We start from the raw sequence: 16,968 nt of genomic DNA on the forward strand, positions 1-16,968 counted from the left end.
ACTGTTATACCACTGTCCCAGGTTAGGGGGAGGGTTGGGATCCCGCTAACATGTTTAACCCCGCCACATTATTTATGTATGTGCCTGTCCCAAGTCAGGAGCCTGTAATTCAGTGGTTGTCGTTTGTTTATGTGTTACATATTTGTTTTTCGTTCATTTTTTTACATTAATAAGGCCGTTAGTTTTCTCGTTTGAATTGTTTTACATTGTCTTATCAGGGCCTATTATAGCTGACTATGCGGTATGGGCTTTGCTCATTGTTGAAGGCCGTACCATGACCTATAGTTGTTAATGTCTGTGTCATTTTGGTCTTCTATGGATAGTTGTCTCATTGGTAATCATACCACATCTTCTTTTTTTATATATAATGTATTATATATGTCTCTGTTCATAGTATACAGAAACACAAAAAATAATAGAATATAACAGAACACAAAATGATAACAGACTTTGAAAAAAAGAGAGAGGGCTTAAAAATATTGTCCTGTCTCCATGTACCTATATGACTTTTGACATCATTTGTTAAATTCTCGAGACATAAAATCTTTTACAAAAAATTTTCATAAAAGAGATAACATACTCTCAAACAAGCTTAAAATGACCGCAATTTTGCTTTTTTAAGTCAAACAGGACTTCCGGTTTTAAACTTGCACATAAATTTCATAAGAGTACTCGGGGACAGCACAATAATTATCCGGTTGATAAAGACTCTCTATATAATATAGCAGTGATCACCTATGAGAAGAAACTTGAAATTGATACTTAATAGCAAATACACTTTATTTATAGGATATTTATGTTCATAGAATATAGAGACGTGAAAATAATGGAATTTAACAGAAAAAATAAATAACGGTCGGACTTTGGAAACAAGGGAGAGGGCTGAAACTGTTTCCAAGTACCTATGAATTTTGATACCTTTTAAATTCTCCAGACATGAACTCTTTTAACTCTTTTACTGAAATTCTCCTAACATGAACTCTTTTAACTCTTTTACTGAAATTCTCCAGACACAAAATCTTTTACATACTTTCTCCCTACAACAGTATACATACTTTCAACCAAGCTCTAAATTACCGCGATTTCACGGGTGTGTTCTGGTTCTATTGGGGAAATTGGTTAATTTAAGTATTATTTATAGTTCCGTAACTCTTTCTCCCGAGACTGGCCATGTAATTATTCTTGTCAGGACTTCCTATTTCTTGCATGTGCCTGAAATCTGGACTGACGGAGCCTTGTTCTGAGGAACTATAAGTATGACGTCACTCACTGGGTTCAGGACAGTGTCCCATTGAGGATTTGAAATGACTAGACGGTCATCCTTTAGCTTAATTTGTACTTTAGGAACCGTTACATTGACAAGTAGACTAGCCTCCACTGTATTTGTATATTTACTGTATATTTCTTGTATTAAACCATATATATATGTGTCTTTCCAATAAACATCATGTTTATATGTGTAGTTACTTGTCCAATATCACAGAACTTGGGAAAACAACGGGAAGACAACAAAGTCAGAAGGAAAACACCCTCCTGTTACTGTTGTTACTCTATAAAATACAGATAATGAGTTTTTTTTTATTATTTTGAAATAAATGACATTTAAAAATGTAAACAGGTTGCCTTTCGTGTTTTGTAAATTTATAAAAATAAAGTATATGTCAATACACATAATTGACTGCAACTGGTGATGTTTATAGCCTGACCAGTATCAGTGAACCTTCATCAGAGGCAGAATGGTGGATTAATGTTTGCACACTATTTTTATAGATATGGTAACCATGGTTGGTTAACGGCGGATCAAAGGATCTGGCGATTCAGTTAACAGGCCCTTGAGTTAATGGGCGCTTCAGTAAAAGAAAGATTTAAACTGTTATGAAATTTAACAACCTATTTTGAAAACCCTCTTCACAAAAGATGTGTGATGTACTTTTTGACTGACCATATATCTTGAATAAAGGTAGCATATTTCATTACTTATTTGAATTTTGAATTCCTCAGAGAAACATCACAAGAAGATATAGACAGAATATGCAGTGGTATTTTAGAGAATTTGTATGATCCAGAGAAGTCAGGAGAATGTATGAACCAGCTCAGAAAACTATATCTTATAATTCATGCATCTTCTACACAACCATGGTAAGTACTAAGGGATCAGATACAGTGAGAGCATGCTTACATTGTTTTGATTGTAATGCATGAATTAAATGAAGGATTTTTTTAAGAAATCTGAAATGTTCAGCTTCTAAGATTGTTTAAAAAAGTCAGTCACAACAATCATCTTTTAAAAATTAAAAACAAAATTTCATGTGCATGTTTAATTCAGATCTCTACAAGCCATGACAGCATATAACAATTTTTTTTTTTACAAGAAAAAGTATTTCTACACAAAATACATGAATAAATTTTTGACTACATTATAACATTTTTGTTTATAATTGCACTAATGATTCTTTGGCACTCTTGTCCTAACCTTCAAATAGCTTTCAATATTGCAAACAATATAACAATTATTAATAAACAATAGGCTTTAGATAAGATCTTGAAATTGATTATAGCTGAAAGAAATAAAGAATAAAATAACTTTTTTCAGTTTGACAAAGAATCTGGTAGGAACTATGGTAAATATGGTGGAAGCCATGGACCCAGGAAAAACCAAAGAATGTCTTTTGTGTCAAAAGATTCTGACAGGAATTCTACCTGGTGATGAGAAAGATTTAGGAATGGAAACAGGAATAAAAAATAATGCAACAGAGGCTGCCAACTGTGCTCTGATATATTTAATTCAGGTGACTGAATTTTTTTTAAAATAGCCTTGCAAGACGTCATAATTATTTGGAGGAGCAAATTTTAATTGTAATCTTTTTAAGGGGCTAACTTTAAATTATTTTATGTCCCACCTACGATAGAAGAGGGGCATTATGTTTTCTGGTCTGTGCATCTGTTTGTTCATCTGTCCGTCCGTCCGTTTGTTTGTCCGTCTGTCCCCCTTCAGGTTAAATTTTTGGTCAAGGTAGTTTTTGATGAAGTTAAAGTTCAATCACTAAAAACATAATGATTTGCTTTCTATGTTTATAGCCAGTGAAAATTTGCAAACAATTGTCTTTTGATGTAAAATTGTTTTCATTACAGGGGGACAAAGAAAAGTGTTGGACATGTTTATTACCAAAGATTGAGAAGTAGGTATATTTGACTGATAATTTTGGTTAACTTACAAGATAAAAAAATCAATCTTTTACAGGTTACATAGTTTTTGTCAATTTTCTCAATTTTGATGGAATCTCTTTCACTGCTTTCCTTTGACAAAACTATTGGGTATTGTGTCAGATGATTATAGCTCTAACATTATCATGACAACAAGACCTCTGTCAAGACAAAGAACAGGAATAAAAGCACGACTCCTTCCATACTTCTATATATTCATTACTAGTTATGTTGCAGTTATATCTGACCATAATCAGCATAAACTGTTTTTAAATTTTTACAGATGGCTGTCATCACAGAATATAGAATTTGATGTACAGAGTAAATTGCTGTCATTTCTGATAGCTATATCTTTAGAGCATCAATCTATGTTACAGAAAGGTAGGTAGATATTTTAGTGAAATTTTGAGAACTGAAATGAGACTATTTATTGTTGGTGTGTTAGCTAGTGTTAACTGTGTATAAATTATAAGAATAAAAGTAAAACATATATCTTCATTATGTCATCAAAAAGATTTTTTTGCTTTAAATTTTAATGTAAATTGTATCATTTTCTTTATTTGGAAATGATAAGCTTAGAACCAATAAAATTTATTGCCAGAGTGAAAACTTGAATGAATTATGTATTGATTCTTTTTTTTCTCTGTCTTTCACACACATATATTCATAGATTATTTCACTTTTCTGAACTTTTTAACCATATCCAATAGATATTTCTATATTATTTTCAGGACAAATTGAAAGTGTGAATGCTTATGTCTGTGATGTTTTGGTGAAAGCTAGTTTAAAACAAGCACCAAATCCATACACCATCAATCCATTTAAAAAAGAACAAACCATGGTTACAGAGGTAGATGGAACACCTAGTAGAAACATATTCACAGTTTTGAATATAGGTATAAGATTGCTTAGAGTATATTCATGACCTTAAGAGTCATGTTACACCCACAATCTGTCATTGTAACTTCTGAAAACATTGGATTCCTTTGAAGTTAGATAACCAATTTGTTTCAACATTTTATTATTGGTAAAAAAAAATCCAACATCTATATAACTTACAATAGTTGCTTCAATCAAGAAAAAAATATAAATGACAAAAAAAAGTATGTAAATACAGATTACTTTTGTTAAATAGTATAACAGAGAAACCTGTTCTAAGTTAAAATTATAAAGGAGTATAAACGACTTTAATGATAAAATACCCCAAAATCCTTGCATTAAAGGTCATTCAATCAACCCAACCTTTCATTGGATGATAACTTGTTGCATTTGTTTTCTTTTAAATTTTAGGCCAATATTACACGGAGGATCAGATGATGAACATTTTCTGTTTTTCAACTCTGTATAAATGGATTTATAATTGTTCTAAAGAAGAAGGGAGAGAGACGGCCAAGACAATATTCCACAATCTGGTGGGAAAAACCATTGATTACTGCTTTAGAATATTAGACCAATGTGAAAGAAGTAAGTGAGTAGACAAATGAGTAAAAGTTATTGTTTTAGGAGGGCATGGATATTCATTTTTTGCTTCAATTTACTAGAGATTTGCATGATTTATTAACAATGTATTTAGTTCTTAATAGTAATTTTAAAAAATAAAACAACATCCTGGCAAGGATTTTTTTTATTGTGCTCAATATGTTCTGCCACTGAGAGCGGTGTCTTCAGAACAATATAAAATTAGGAAACAAACACTAAAGGACATACAATGAGGTTAATGTGGGATTACAGAAAGGTTAGCTCAAATTATTTAGTACCTTATTAAATATGAGGTTTCTGTTTCAATATGAGAATTAATTATTTTTAAGACCATGTTACATGCAAGAAGCATATTTCTAATGGAAATAAAATCAAGCTGAAATTGTTTTTTTTATTGGATAAATATTTTAATTTGTAGCATTCCCAATCTTTTGGTATGTGTGTCTAGGGCAATTATCTTTTTTTTTTTTTAGATATTCTCACAAACTATTATTTAATGAAATAAAAGTTCATTGATTACAATTTAAAACAAATAGTAACATTTGTAATATGGATAAACAATCATATTTGTTTACAGAACCAAAGATTCCATCTGATGTTGAACTTCAGAATAGTGTGAGTATATTAATACAAAAAACAATTTTACTACTAAAATTTTATGTTTAAAAGAAATGGGATTTTAAGATTTTGTGTAGATTTTTAAAATCTAGCCTCAACGAGGTTACAGGGGTGTCTTCAGTATGCTGTTCAGAAGTCTGCAACAGCACCATACACAATTTGTTCAGATTGAAATTAGGTTCTATAGGAACCACTAATGATAGATCAATAATATTTGGGAGGCAGTATTATGGAGATGATATGGACCACCCTTGATTTTCAACCTAAAGCAACTTCTTCATATTTTATATGGGAATTTGTGTAAGTGCTAAAAAGTAAAATCACAAAAATACTGAACTCGGAGGAAAATCCAATCGGAAAGTCCATAATCAAATGGCAAAATAAAATGACAAAACACATCAAAACCAAATGGACAAGAACTCATATTCCTGACTTGGTACAGGCATTTTCAAATGTAGAAAATGGTGGATTGAACCTGGTTTTAAAGCGCTAAACCTCTCACTTTGATGACAGTGAAAAGAATCCACTAATGATATGATATCTTCAAAAGAAATAAATTCAAGAATTTTTTTTATCCTACATTGTATGTTAACATAAATATGTACCGGTAAAAAAGTTATAAATTTATGACGTTTAAAATACTTCTCGATATGGTCTCTACAAATTATACATTGTATTTCTAAGTCTCTAAGTCCTTGATACCCGTACATTATGTAAACAAATTTGATTTTTTTATGAATTTTGTTGGCCACATATCAGAACTGATTTAAAGTAATAATTACATTAGATGTATGTTTCATTATAATATTTTATTCTGATTGGCTAACTGCACATCACATGTTATTCCGTAAGCAGTTGCATTGCTCAATACAACTTTTCACTCATGATAACACGTGCTCCAACAATAAAGTGCACAGGTGAATTAAATAATAAAATATATAAAATTCGTGTTTTCATGATCATAGCTAAAAAATGTAATTATAAGTATTGAATGCTCCTTTTTGTAACTTTATAGGGTTGTAAAAGCGTTGACCGTGCGTACATTTTTAGAATGAAGCGCTTCGGCGCTTCATACAAAATGTACTTCGGTCAACGCTTTTACACCCCAATAAATTTACAAAAAGAAGCATTCAATTCTTAATTAAAATATTTTTAATTTTTTCATAGTGTTTGCTAGAAACTATAAATTTGTTAGATTTGGTATGTAAAATAGATGAAGGACAAGTAGCCAGAGTATACCAAGAGATACGTAGACAACATAACAGATTGTTACAGGACTTTAGTAAAACAAGACTTATTATACCAGTCTTACAGTTTTTCCTAAACCATAGTATGTATACTAGTCCTAATTTACCACTGTGCTACAGTTTTCCTAAAACAAAGAATGCATTTTAGTAGTTAAATATTACTTAAGTGATACAATTTACCTTAAACAATTGTGTGATTAAACTAATATTTCCCTTTGATACAATTATTCCTAAACAATAGTTTACATATTTGTTCTTTATTACAGTGGATGTAAGATTTAACACAGTGTGTGTACAATGCTGACTAATAGTTTGGAATGGTCCATATGTATCAAAAATTAAAATATTTGGTAGAATTGCTAATAAGACAAGAGACCTCATTTACAAAGTGAATGATTACCACCACTTTGCTACATGTACTCTGTTACATGGTATGTGGTTGGCTTATTTTTCATCTGATATTTGATACTTATTAATTATCAATGCAATCTCAACAAGATTGATTTTTTCATGAGCCAGTATGGCCAAAGTGAGAAAAGCAATCAAATGACCAATGATAATCTGTTTATTGCTTTTTATCCATGACGATGTTGTTAATTTCATTGTCAAAAGCATGTACACCCTTAGTTTCTAGAGATAATTTTTCAGGTAGGACAGTAGCACATGACCCACATGATGTATTCAGACAGTATTTTCACAAATCATTATCCTGGGGTTTCACAGATACAGCTATAGCCTTTGATACTGTAATATTTATCTTGGATAACCTGGAAACATTGTGTGATGATAATACCATACTTAGTAATCATTTTCCTAATATTTTCAAGGTAATTGTTAACATGTAATTAAAAGATTTGCAATTACAGATCTGATTTGGACACCTTTTGAAAGTGTTTTTTTTTTTAAATGTCACATTTTAAACAGGATGTTGAAGTATGTAATATTTGGCACTGATCTTGGAGAAGTTGAAATGTACATGCACATAGTTTATGTTGCTTAATTGATTGAGATTGATAACAATAATTTTCTTGTAATATGAGAAGTGTTGGTCGTCTTTTATTACATTGGTTGCAATGAATTACATTGATTTCCAAGTTAAATAAAAACGGATAATTTCACATATGAAATAAACGTGGTTATTTCACTCTCTAACGTCATACAACAATAGGCGTTGTCAAGACGTCGATAACGGTGGATCAAAACAAATTGTGAAAGTGTCGAAAAAAGATATAGTTCCTTACATATTTTACATAAATTTCTTAAAAAAAACCCATTTTCCAATGAAATAAAAAAGAATAACTAATTGAAGAATTCAAATATCGAAAAATATTCAACTCGTGACTGAAAAACATTGATAATTAACTCATGCGCGTCGATTAGTTATACTATAATTATTTCAATGATTTATAAGCTTTTAACTGTGAAAAATATTAGTCTTAACCTGATTCTTTGGTCATAGTTTATTGATAAATAAAAGAGACAAAATGCTTTAAAATGCAAAGAGCAAGCTTCCAAATGATATAAGTGTGTTGCTTTGAAAAAATATCGTTGGACATTTCTTGAAGTTTTAAAAATGTACTTTTCATTGTAGATATTAGCATGGAATCCAAGGTCATTTGTGTCAGAGTTTTGTGAAATTTTACCTGCTTTGATGTCCCCTACATCTTCAATTGAGGTAAATATTTTCTATCTTTATAAGTTTGATCTCACAAATTTGTTTAATGTTACTGGTTAAATACCAGTTATTATGAAAGAAATGATACTTTCCATGGATACCCTTGAAGGTTACCTTTCAATTTAAACTTAGCAATTCTTTGGTCCCATCAAATAAATACAATAGCTATTGCTAAATTTAGAATACAATTTAGGAGTTGATAACAGGCATTGATATGTGGACAATTCTCTTTTTACCTATTTTGATGCGTTTCAAATCCTATTAGACTTTCCAGTCATCCTGTAAGTTAAGACATGTGGGTACAATTCTCTATACTTAATAAGTTGTAGATATTTCGCAGCCTATTAGACCTACCATGTATAACTATCTGTTTTGATGTTGTAGATATTTCACAGCCTATTAGACCTACCATGTATAACTATCTGTTTTGATGTTGTAGATATTTCACAGCCTATTAGACCTACCATGTATAACTATCTGTTTTGATGTTGTAGATATTTCACATCTTATTAGACCTGCCATGTATAACTATCTGTTTGGATGTGATAGAGAAATGTAATACAGAAGATGTTGCCACTGTACCAGAGACAGAACCTAATAGTTCTATGGAAGCCTACCAACATCCATTCTACAGACCAATGTTTCTCTTCTTTACCAGAAGTGAAGGTGGGCAGGGAGATACTATTAACAGGTTAGACAATTTTGTTGAAATTTAAGTTAGATTTAGATTTTAACATTTTCTGTTAAAAATTCATTCTTAATAGATGTTTATCATTGAATGCTATAAGATTCCATAGGGATTACAAGTTCTTCTAGCTTCAGTTTGGATGAAAAGTATGATGTTAATTTCATATTTTAAAATTTTTGTTTACTTATTTGGAACAAAACATCAATACCTTATTTGCAGCAGTGAACTTTTCCATCTGGAGAAAACCACTAACATAAAAATTCCATGGCAAATTTTCATAAATAGGGTCTCATTTCTATTATTAAGTTTTAAGTGATGAGCCTACTGTGAAAGGCCCTCATGGGTGAACAAGGTTGTTCAAAACACCCCTCATCATAGGTTTTAAGTCAATGTTCTGAGATTTCTTTAAACAGCATTCAAGAATATTCATTATTTTTTTTTTTAAATGAGCAGTAATATCTTCACTCACATGTTTTAGATTTTTAGTTAAGATGCAGCTGGAGAAAGATAAATTAGAGAAAAGTGAATCTGGGTTTGTCAGCACTTTTATAAAACATTTTATTTTGGATATATTCTGTTTTTATCTGAAACAAGTCTAAATTTATCAGTTGCTTTTCAATGAATGAGCAGCAATCTTTCTTTATCTCTTAAATATCATGTACTAAGTTTTTCTCGCTATATTGAAGACCCATTGGTGGTCTTTGTCTGTTTTTCACTATCTCATCAGGTTTTTGTCTCTTTGACACATTCCCTATTTTCGTTCTCAATTTCATTCATCTATTGTTATTTTCTATCCATGTATTTGATGAGGTTTGACGAGTGTACCATAAAGTCAATTCATGCTTAGACTCAATTTTTTTTTTGCCTATATGAAAATATATAGATGACAGTTATCTTTATGTATAACAAGCACTTGTATTTGCTTCATAACTATGCTTCTGAAATTTTCACTGCTTATTGCATAGTAGCAGTTCTCTTCTGTATTGTCTAGATATGGGAACATAAAACAATCAATTTGTACCGCTATGTAGTTCATTTGTGCATGTAAAATTAAGTGACAAATGTAAACAATTTTGTTTCATATTTAAAATAAATATTTAGGACTCTAAAGTGCGATGGGGACGCTAAAGTACGATGGTCTACGCTAAAGTGCAATGCTTCCATACGCTAAAGTCCGATGGTCCGCAAAATATAGACGTTAGAAACGTAGATTAGGAATATTTGATTAACAATTTTTACACCAAATTTCCACGACTTACAAGTAATTAATTTAATTTAACTGTTCTTTGTCGACTAAATTACAATGTTTATTTTATATCGAGTGCTGGAAGAAGGACGTGTATCCTACAGTCGACCGTTTTACTATATAAATACAGTATACGCATACTTAGCCTGCTTCTATTTGAAGCGAATGGATACATTCGAATCATTGTTTAAGTGCATGGCAGTTTACTTTGTGATCCCCTTTATAATGCCGTCGATTTTAATGAAAAGTAACGTCGGTAAAATAGAGATACATGTTTTCATGCATGAACTATAAATTGTCTGCTAAAACATTAGTTCGTACTGTACATTGTTAGTCTCGATTATCCAGACACTCCATATGAATATGTAGAGAAGGATAACTCTGGTGCATCGAGACTAGTACATTGTTTGAAAATAAAACATGTATTTGTACTCGCTAAGAAAAAGGAGAAAGCTCGGCGAACATTGCATTTCTCTCGCATTTCAATTAAAGCTTATACAAATAATTGTTGTATATTCCGACAATGAACGAATTTTGTATTTTTAATTTTCAATGACAAATGTAAGGGAGGTTGTAATATTAGTGTGAACAACAAACCACACCAATTATCCATATATTCAATATGCTCCGAATTGTTAAAAAATCATTTTACATGAAATATAATCAGTCAGGGGCATTACTTAAACAAGTAACAATTAAAATTACCTATTCAAGTAATGTTGAAAACGAGGCTATTTTAAATATTACTTATCTAAGTAACTTTTCTGAATATTATTTTTATAAGTGTCCAATAATACAGATTTTACTAGGTTTAACAATTTTTCACATTCATCTGGTTATTTTTCCCCTGACATATTAAGGTAGCACAATACAAAGATTTTTTAACTCCCAATCAGACAACTTTAAACTGATGTAATTCATTTAATCCTTCTTTATATTTTATAAATGAGGTACCAAAAGAAAGAAGAAAGATTAATCTTTGAAATTGTAATAATTTCATTATGACATAATTATTACATAAATAATTATTATGTAATTAGTTGCTATATTGTGATATCCACACTTGAATGAATTAAGTGTCTTTGTTCTTCACAGCATCCCAAAATATTTTATAGATTCTTGTACAACACAGGTTGACCTCCAAAACTGTGTCTCAGATTTCCAAAAACATCAATAGAATAAATTTTATACCCAGTTGAATTTAGTGGTCTCTTATGAATTGATGTTGCAAACTTCATTGAAGATTTATGAGAGAATGAAATACAATAGGAAAAATCTGAGACACAGTTTTGGAGGTCAAACTGTGTTGAGCAAGAATCTATGAAAAAAATTGGGATGCTATGAATAACAAAGAAGCTAAATTCATTCAAGTATGGACATCACAATATAGCAACTAATTACATAACAATTAATTATGTAATAATTATGTCATAATGAAATTATCACAATTTGAAAGATTAATCCTTCTGCTTTCTTTTGTTGCCTTATTTATAAAATTTAAAGAAAGATGAGTGGAACTACATCAGTTTAAAGATGTCTGATTGGGGATGAAAAATCTTTGTATTGTGCTACCTTAAATCTAATCCTTCTGAAACACTCATTAACTTTCTGACGCACTTATCTTTCATACCAACGCTTCTTGGTCAAAGATTGGTATCTTGGGACAATTAAATTCTCATTTTCCTCCAAAATCTTGAAGGTAGACTGATATAAATAGATAGATACTTGTGAATTGATTAAGACTTGAAGTGATCTATAATTTGTAACCCAAACCAAGTACACATGTTCCTTAAATAAGTTTTAATACTAATTTTATTAAAAATGTATCAAATAACTTATTCGAGTAATATTTTTGTCATAATTTTTAAAGTAACCCTTCATCTCTATAATCCTCTCAAATATAATAAATTCTTAACTTCATGATATGAAATTATGTAAAAACTCATCAAAACTACATTTAGTCTATGTTTTATTGAAATTTAAAATAACTCTATTAAGTAATTATTTTATTTTCAAAAACAAAAATTACTTATATAAGTAACTTTAGAAAATTACTTGTTTAAATAATGCCCCTGACACGGCTGGTAATCTACACACGCAGAACATTTGGTTCTGCAATAAAAACCGTGAGAGGATTTTCCGGTTGTGCTTGAGTGGAGTAATTGTCACCGCTTCAAAAGGTATGTACATTTCTAAATCTCAATTTTCTTATTCAACTGATCAAAATATTGAAAATCGGAGAATGCTATGCTGTGGTGAATACTTTAACGAAGAGATACATGTATCATTTACTGTTGTACGTAGAGTTGAACCCCTACAAAATCAGTTGTCCCACAAGAAATTGCCTAAAAAAGTGACATTTCAATTTTGAATTGGTTCTATTTACAGACCTACAAGTTCAAATTTAGTTTTTTTTTGGGCAATGGGTATGAATGTTGTTTTTGGCGGCGTGTGTGCTGTCCGGTGTTGATAGACGTCTTAATAATTCCTAAAACTACACTTTTTCATGAAGTCATGCGTGAGGGAATCGGTTCTGATTGAGGACATCGTGAATGCGTGAGGGGAGGTACAAATCTTATCTTTATATTCAAGCTATCAGTCGTTGAAACTTACCTAAATTCGGCTACATTGTTCATGAAAAAACACATATATGAGTGTGCTTAAAAAAGTTTATGAGATTAGATTGTGAAATAATTGTAGGAACCTAGGTTTAATAATATGTTTCACGAAGAATAAAGACAAAAAATGTTGTCAACGATTTTGTTTTCTTGCTACAAGTAAAAACTAGACCGATTATTTGCCCACATCTGCAAATTTTGAGACAGATTTGCAATTCAATAGTTTGACTTTATTCATATAAAGAATATTTGGTGATTTATTGTATAAATCAAAATATTTAAACAAATATCAAATTTTGTGTTTTTAGAATCATCTTTTTTTTTTTAAATAAACTATTTTAGGGGAGATAGCCCCTTTCGTAAATGTGTATAACATGAATCTTAATTAAGCTTTTTTCAACTGATTTTCTTAGATATATGTGGTGATATCTGTGACGTATATTTGACGACAGGACTACTGCGAGAGGGTTTAGGTCGCTTCGAGGGCGGGGATAACTTGTATCTCCATGGCTTTTTGTAGAGAGTCAATTGCAGTCCTCTTTTTCTTTTTCCTTTGAACAATGGCATTTTCTGAAATTGAACAAACAATTAATAGTTTGATTTCATTGAATGAGTTATCAATTCACATCTATATATATATTAAAGTATAAGGATAAATCTGTGCTTTTTAATCAGCATTGATCACATTAATTGAGTCAACAAAAGTCACAAAGCCAAAGATTAAAAAAAAATGTTTGTACTTCCCCTCACGCATTCACGATGTCCTCAATCAGTACCGATCCCCTCACGCATGACTTCATGGAAAAATGTTGTTTCTGGAATTATTAAGACGTCTATCAACACCGGACAGCACACACGCCGCCAAAAACAACATTCATACCCATTGCCCCCAAAAAAAACTAAATTTGAACTTGTAGGTCTGTAAATAGAACAATTTCAAAATTGAAATGTCACTTTTTTAGGCAATTTCTTGTGGGACAACTGATATTGTAGGAGTTCAACTCTACGTACAACAGTAAATGATACATGTATCTCTTCTTTAAAGTATTCACCACAGCATAGCATTCTCCGATTTTCAATATTTTGATCAGTTGAATAAGAAAATTGAGATTTAGAAATGTACATACCTTTTGAAGCGGTGACAATTACTCCACTCAAGCACAACCGGAAAATCCTCTCACGGTTTTTATTGCAGAACCAAATGTTCTGCGTGTGTAGATTACCAGCCGTGCCTGACTGATAATATTTGCAAAACATAAATTACCTTTAAAGCAATTTTTACTTGGTCGGACTTGTTAATTTAAAAACAATCACTTCAGACTACCGGTAAATTATAACACCTATCAAATATGTTATACCTTAGCATAATAGCTTTTGCAAAAATACTTTTTAAACCTCGATGTTTTAATACTTTGAATCTTACCCTTTGAACCATTACACTTTAGCGTGATACACCATCATACTTTAGCGCGGAACAAACAACCATTGCACTTTAGCGTGAGACACCATCATACTTTAGCGTAGACAATCGCACTTTAGCGTGAACATTGACTTTAGAGTCCTACAAATATATTAAAGCCAAGATGATAGTCCTTCCCATCTTCGCTAGCCAAGGGTTACGATCCACTCCCGCTCTCTTCACCCTTGGCAGATTGAGCCAACATTTGTGATATCTATGTTGCGCCATCTATCGGAAGATTAAAGTCACGCCCATTCCGAATACATTATTCTTGACCAATGGTAGCACTTGAACTCTTCAGTTTGGAGGTAAAAACACGGAAGCGTCTAGATTCTACCCACTTGGTAAAGCCGGAAACGAAAATATACGTCAACATTCATGCATTTGTGCATGAAACATACACAGGAACTTCTATTAGTTGATTAAAAACATTCAAGTTGTCACTAAATATAGTCGTATATTTAGTAATGTAAAGACTTGTTGCACAATAAACGTGGCAATTGTTTACAAATACTTTCTACATTTACACGTGATCATGTTATAGGAGCTTTTTGATTGGATGCAGCGAGTTTCTACTGCAACCAATAAAAATCCTTACCTTGTGTCTCCGAAATAGTATCTCAATCCGCCAAGGGTGAAGAGAGTGGGAGTGGATCGTTACCCTTGGCTAGCGAAGATGAGTCCTTCCTAAACATTAGGATTTTCATTCTGATCTGCCTGATAGTTACTGCTTTAATTACATTTGACCATATGGGATATAATTAAAACAGCTTTAATTTTATAACTCTTCACAGAATAAGTAATTTTTGTGTAAAAATTACAGATCTGAAAGTCCTTGTAGTTACTCAAAGATAGTTCGAAAGCCAATAAACATCAGTACACATCCAACTTCCAATGGATTTAGAGCAAAGAAGGTATTAACAATCAGAGAAAAACATGACAGTGTACAATGCTAAATCATTTGTAAGACTTAATGAATGAAACACAATACAATGAAGTATGTATACAGTTTCAATGTTTTCTAATGTTTTTTAAAATATTTTATAGATTAGCAGCATTTCACAAGATATTAGAAGATTATTGTCTTCATCCACGTGTTGTTGTCTGTTCTCAAGTTGTCCCAGCACTATTAAGGTAAATAAACTTATATGATTTCCTTTATTTCTCAGTTTACTTGGATTATATGGCTACATAGAATACGAAAACTCTCTTTTGTGTTTGTGCAAGCCATTCTTTTGTTTTGCTTGCTTAGCACAATAAGTGTTCCTGACCAAGGCATGGATCATAATCTTGATCTAAGATCAAATGTGAAGGTCATGTTCACAGCTTTCATCGATATTGATGCAGTGTCAGACCCATATTTTCTAAGGACTGCTTAGGTTTCAGTTAAAATTACACAATCTTTGATTTAATGAAGTAAGTATCCAGATCTTAACGAAAGGTTATTTCTGGAAATATCATTGATTGATCCAATATTTTATTGAATTATTACAGTGAGATGCTTATAGGTGTTACTGTAAAATTTTACCTATAGCTCAACCTGTTTTTAAAATTGTCAACACAATAGGGACATTTAAATTGACCAGTTGGTATTGTTAGATTTAAATCTACCTTGATGCTACCTGTAAAAAAAATTATTTACCTAACCAAAAGTTTCAGCATGCTTTTTTCCTGAACTTTTTTTTACCTAGGATTATTCTATTGAGAGATTTTTATTTTACTGTCATTCAAAATCTTATGAGTGATCAAGCCAAACAAGAATGACTTTATCATATATTTTATTTTCTTGCAGTTAATTCAAAATTGCATGACCTAAAATGCACTACATTTCATCTAAATGTTTGCATAGCCACTACTAGCAGTGTTTAATACCCCAAATAATCCAGTCGTAATATTTCACTCACTTTAATGAAACCTCAAAATCATATTTCAATAAACAATTTCATTTATTTTTTTACACTAATATTTGACATCTCATCCAGAATTCCAAAGATTTTAAATAATTCCCAATTTTATTCATTTTTCACTACTTCACTAGATTTTTTTCTAAATCCATAGTATAAATTCTGATTAACTTCCAATTATATACATCCTAATTTAACAGGTGCAGAATCTATACATAATTCAGAATCATTTCCATTACTATATTCCAAATAGTTATCCTCACTTATATTTTGTAAAATTTTATTTATATTTTTACTGTATATCACCTGATTTTAATATATCCACAGTAAACATTTTATTTCATTTCCTATAATAAATTCCCAAATCAAACAATATTTGATTCAGAATTTTATAATGACTATTAACAATTTCACATTCACTTAAAACATTTCCTCATGTTAGGAATATTTTAGAATATTTTACTTTCATTTTTCACTTTATCACTAGATTTGACTATATCCACTGCATTACTTCAACATTTTATTTCATTTCCTATAATAATTTCCAAATCAAACATTATTTGATTCAGAATTTTATAATGACTATTTCCAATTTCACATTCACTTTTAAAAAACATTTCCTCACGTTAGGAATATTTTAGAATATTTTACTTTTATTTTTCACTTTATCACTAGATTAGACTATATCCACTGCATTACTTCAACATTTTATTTCATTTCCAAGATCCCATTTAAATAGGGAATCATCTTAAATTTGTAATAGATCCCAAAATTAATAATGAATATTTCAAAAATCACATTTAAAGCCACAGAAACATGTTGGATGAACA

At 30.8% G+C, this 16,968-nt stretch overlaps 1 protein-coding gene across 2 annotated transcripts in view; it reads left to right on the top strand.

Moving 5' to 3' along the window:
- LOC139488174 (AP-5 complex subunit zeta-1-like) overlaps positions 1-16,968 on the top strand; it is a 33,025-nt gene that overhangs the window by 2,992 nt on the left and 13,065 nt on the right. Inside the window, exons 2-14 of one of the 2 annotated variants that reach the window (XM_071273621.1) lie at positions 2,002-2,139; positions 2,594-2,789; positions 3,133-3,179; positions 3,488-3,585; positions 3,936-4,100; positions 4,495-4,668; positions 5,261-5,298; positions 6,469-6,631; positions 7,197-7,375; positions 8,140-8,223; positions 8,718-8,914; positions 9,390-9,443; positions 15,282-15,368. In XM_071273621.1, the coding sequence (XP_071129722.1) occupies positions 2,002-2,139; positions 2,594-2,789; positions 3,133-3,179; positions 3,488-3,585; positions 3,936-4,100; positions 4,495-4,668; positions 5,261-5,298; positions 6,469-6,631; positions 7,197-7,375; positions 8,140-8,223; positions 8,718-8,914; positions 9,390-9,443; positions 15,282-15,368 (1,620 nt within the window). The remainder of the gene's footprint in view (positions 1-2,001; positions 2,140-2,593; positions 2,790-3,132; positions 3,180-3,487; positions 3,586-3,935; positions 4,101-4,494; positions 4,669-5,260; positions 5,299-6,468; positions 6,632-7,196; positions 7,376-8,139; positions 8,224-8,717; positions 8,915-9,389; positions 9,444-15,281; positions 15,369-16,968) is intronic. The other variant, XM_071273622.1, reaches the window with a different exon arrangement.

This window comes from Mytilus edulis, chromosome 9, assembly GCF_963676685.1.
Source record: "Mytilus edulis chromosome 9, xbMytEdul2.2, whole genome shotgun sequence".
Lineage (NCBI taxonomy): Eukaryota > Metazoa > Mollusca > Bivalvia > Mytilida > Mytilidae > Mytilus > Mytilus edulis.